This window comes from Catharus ustulatus, chromosome 1, assembly GCF_009819885.2.
Source record: "Catharus ustulatus isolate bCatUst1 chromosome 1, bCatUst1.pri.v2, whole genome shotgun sequence".
Taxonomy (NCBI): Eukaryota; Metazoa; Chordata; class Aves; order Passeriformes; family Turdidae; genus Catharus; species Catharus ustulatus.
Genome location: NC_046221.1, coordinates 912,127 through 915,277, shown reverse-complemented (window position 1 = coordinate 915,277; position 3,151 = coordinate 912,127). Strand labels below are relative to the sequence as shown.

Genomic DNA, 3,151 nt, shown 5'->3' with positions numbered 1-3,151 from the left:
CTACATCCATCCCATTCCCATCCATCCCCATTCTATCCATCCATATCCCCTCTCATCCCCACCCCATTCCTATTCCATCCTCATCCCATCCCCATCCATCCCCACCCCTGCATGAGCGCCACAGCTCCAGCCTCAAATCCCAGTGCCCAGCAACCTCCAATGCCATTCCCAGAGGCCCATCCAGACCCCAAATCCCATCCCCATCTCACTGGGACTGCAGCCCCCCAGCAGCAGGTAACACCTCCCACCCAGTGTTCCCTTCTCACTCTTCCATCATTCCATCCCATGGATCCCATTCCTGGTGCTGCCCACCCATCAGGACCCTCCCAGAGCCCCCTCAAAGAATCCACGTTCAGCATTCTGGTTTCTACAGCATCTATTGGCACTCTCCAGAAAAGGGACCCGCTCCCAGCATCCCACCCGCCCCACCAGGGCTTGGGAACAAGGAGCTCCCCTCACATGGGCCAGGCAGGTGCCCCCATCCCCACACAGAGCAGGGGAGCCAGAAAATGGAGAGGGAGAGGGGGAGAAGGTCTGACAGTGCCGTCTGGTCCCCAGGAGGTCACTTCAAGATCCAGCAGCATCATTGCATCCCTGGGAGTCACTTCAAGGTTTAGTAGCAGCATCCCATTCCTGGGAGGTCACCTCAAGGTTCAACAGCAGCATCTTATTCCTGGGAGGACGCCCCAAAGTTTATCATGTATCTTATTCCTGAGAGGACACCTTAAAGCCCATCAGCAGCAGCATCCCATTCTTCACCTCAAATTCAGACAGCCTCCTGTCCTGGGGAGGTCAGCTCAAAGTCTGTCAGCAGCACCTTGTGTCCAGGAGGTCACCTCAAAGTCTGTCAGCAGCATCCTGGGAGGTCACTTCAAGTCTCTGGGAGGTCATCTCAAATTTCAGCAGCAGCTTCCCATCCCTGGGAGCACACCCTGAGGTCCAACAGCAGCTTCCTGTTGTCAGGAGGACACCTCAAGGCCCGACAGCAGGTCCAACAGCCTGGTCCCATCCCTGGGGAGTCACATCCTGGCTTCCCACCCCCTCTGCTGCCGCGGGTGCCGCCACCACGGGCACCGGGTTGGCGCAGGTGAACGGCTGCTCCTGCCGCCTGTGGATCCTCTGGTGTGCCTTGAGGTGGGAGAACCTCTTGAAGGTCTTCTGGCAGATGCCACACTGGTGGGGCCGGACACCCATGTGCATCCAGTGCTGCCGGACAAAGTCCGACACCCAGGTGAAGCTGCGGTTGCAGCAGGGACACAGGATGAGGTGGTGGCCGGAGTGCCGGCGCTGGTGCACCGTCAGGAAGATCTGGTTGGAGAAGGTTTCCAGGCACTCGTTGCACGTGTACATCATCTTCCCAGGTGACAGTGAGCACCTGGCAGGGCCAGGATCCTGCCACACCGTGCCACAGTCCCTGCTGGGGGCTTGTGGCTGGGAGGATGGGCACAGGGTCTGGCTGGGACATTCCTTCTGCTCTGAGGGCTGGCAGGTGCCGTTGGCTGCCCAGGTTTGGGGCTGGGATGTTGGGCACTGAGATGTTGGGCACGGCCCCTGGCTGGAGCACGGCCCCTGGCTGGGATATGCCTTTGCATCCAAGGGCTGGCAGGAGCCATTGGGTGCCCAGTTTTGGGGCTGGGATGTTGGGCACTGGGATGCTGCGCACGGCCCCTGGCTGGGACATGCCTTTGCATCCAAGGGCTGACAGGACCCATTAGGTGCCCAAGTTTGGGGCTGGGATGTTTGGCACGGTGTCCTGCTGGGACACTTCTCTGGCTTTGAGGCCTGGCACGTCCCATTAGCTGCCCAGGCTTGGGAGTGGGATGCTGAGCACGGCACCTGGCTGGGCTCCGAGGGCTGGCACGTCCCGTTGGCTGCCCAGGCGCGGAGGTGCCGCCTCATTTTCTTCTTGGACATGAACTTGCGGTCGCAGTGGACGCAGACATAGGGCACCCAGTTGGCGTGGCCACGCTGGTGGATCAGGAGGTTGATCTTCAACAGGAAGGTTTTCCTGCAGATGGGGCAGGAGTAAAATTCCCTGGCGGAATTTCGCTGCAAAGCCGCCGGCCGGCCCACACAGGAATCCTTCTCCGGCTCCCCTGGGCTGGGATCTGCCTGTTCTGCCTGTTTGTGGACATCTGGTATCACCTCCTTTCCTGGTTCTTCAGGAGTGTTGGCCACCAGATCTTGGCCAGTATTCCCTGAATCTTTAACAGCCTCCTCTTCCAGACCCTTGTCCTCTTCCGAACCCTTAGAGGGTGTTTTGGGCATCGACAGCTTCTCTGCAGCAACTTCCTCCTGTGGCAGCTCCCTTGGGATCCCTGCCTCAGCATCTCCTGGGAATTTTTTAGAATCCAAACATCATTTTTCCACATGGTTTTAAGGCATCAACAGCTCCCACCCTCCTTCACTTCCCACCCTGTTCCCAGCCTTGCTCTCCTCCTCCAGCTCAGTCTCTAGACTGTGTAAAGGCCAGGAACAGCCACAGCTTACCCCTCTAGACATCCCAAGAGCAGTTTGAGGTGACCAACATCACCCAGGGGGACAGGGGACTCTGACAACCACCCTGGGGCTTGTCTGGGCAGGTGCACCCATGCCGTGCTGTGCCTTATCCCAAACGGTGTCAGGGCTGGTAACAGAATTTGCTGCCCTTTATTGGAAGCCCCAGGTCTGGAGTGAGGCTCAACAGATCCCCCACAAACTGTGGCCCCACCAAGGAGGGATAAAAGTTCTGCCCCAGTACCTGCTGCAGGGGAAGAAGAGTCCTGACCCTCAGCTTTCCAACAGGACACGGAGAGCAGGAAGGGAAGGGACGGGGTCGGCTGGCTGAGATCCGCCGGGACAGCAGTGCCTTCCAGAGGGATGAGTGCTGTGAGGGCAAGAGCAGTGATAAAAGTGGGTGAGGAACAGCTCAGAACAGGGCAGGGATCCAGGACCCCTTGAAACAGCAGCAGGATTTGTCAGGCACTCACATGTGCTGCAGTTCTCTGGGTTCCCACTTTCCTCCATCAGGATCCCACTTTCTTCCGCTGGGCTCCCGCTTTCCTTTGCTAGGCTCCCGTTTTCCTCTTCTGGGTTCCTGTTTTCCTCTGCTGGGCTCCTGTTTTCCTCTGCTAGGCTCCTGTTTTCCTCTGCTAGGCTCCTGTTTTCCTCT

The 3,151-nt window shown here is 58.5% G+C and overlaps 1 protein-coding gene across 1 annotated transcript; it reads right to left on the bottom strand.

Moving 5' to 3' along the window:
- Positions 1–618: 618 nt before the first annotated feature.
- Positions 619–3,151, bottom strand: LOC116994115 (zinc finger protein 628-like). Its single transcript, XM_033055570.2, has 3 exons — positions 2,970–3,151; positions 2,741–2,866; positions 619–2,333 (listed from the first exon to the last, which is right to left on the bottom strand). Exons 1-3 carry the CDS (start codon positions 3,004–3,006, stop codon positions 973–975), a joined length of 1,524 nt encoding a protein of 507 aa, XP_032911461.1. The 5' UTR covers positions 3,007–3,151; the 3' UTR covers positions 619–972.

Excerpts from the sequence above, each read along its gene's own strand:
- LOC116994115 (XM_033055570.2), bottom strand. The coding sequence starts at position 3,006 with ATGGAGGAAAGTGGGAACCCAGAGAACTGCAGCACAT. Across the intron at positions 2,867-2,969 it reads CCCAGAGAACTGCAGCACAT|CACTCATCCCTCTGGAAGGC; the intron begins GTGAGTGCCTGA and ends TTGCCCTCACAG. Across the intron at positions 2,334-2,740 it reads CTCTTCTTCCCCTGCAGCAG|GAGATGCTGAGGCAGGGATC; the intron begins GTACTGGGGCAG and ends AAAAATTCCCAG.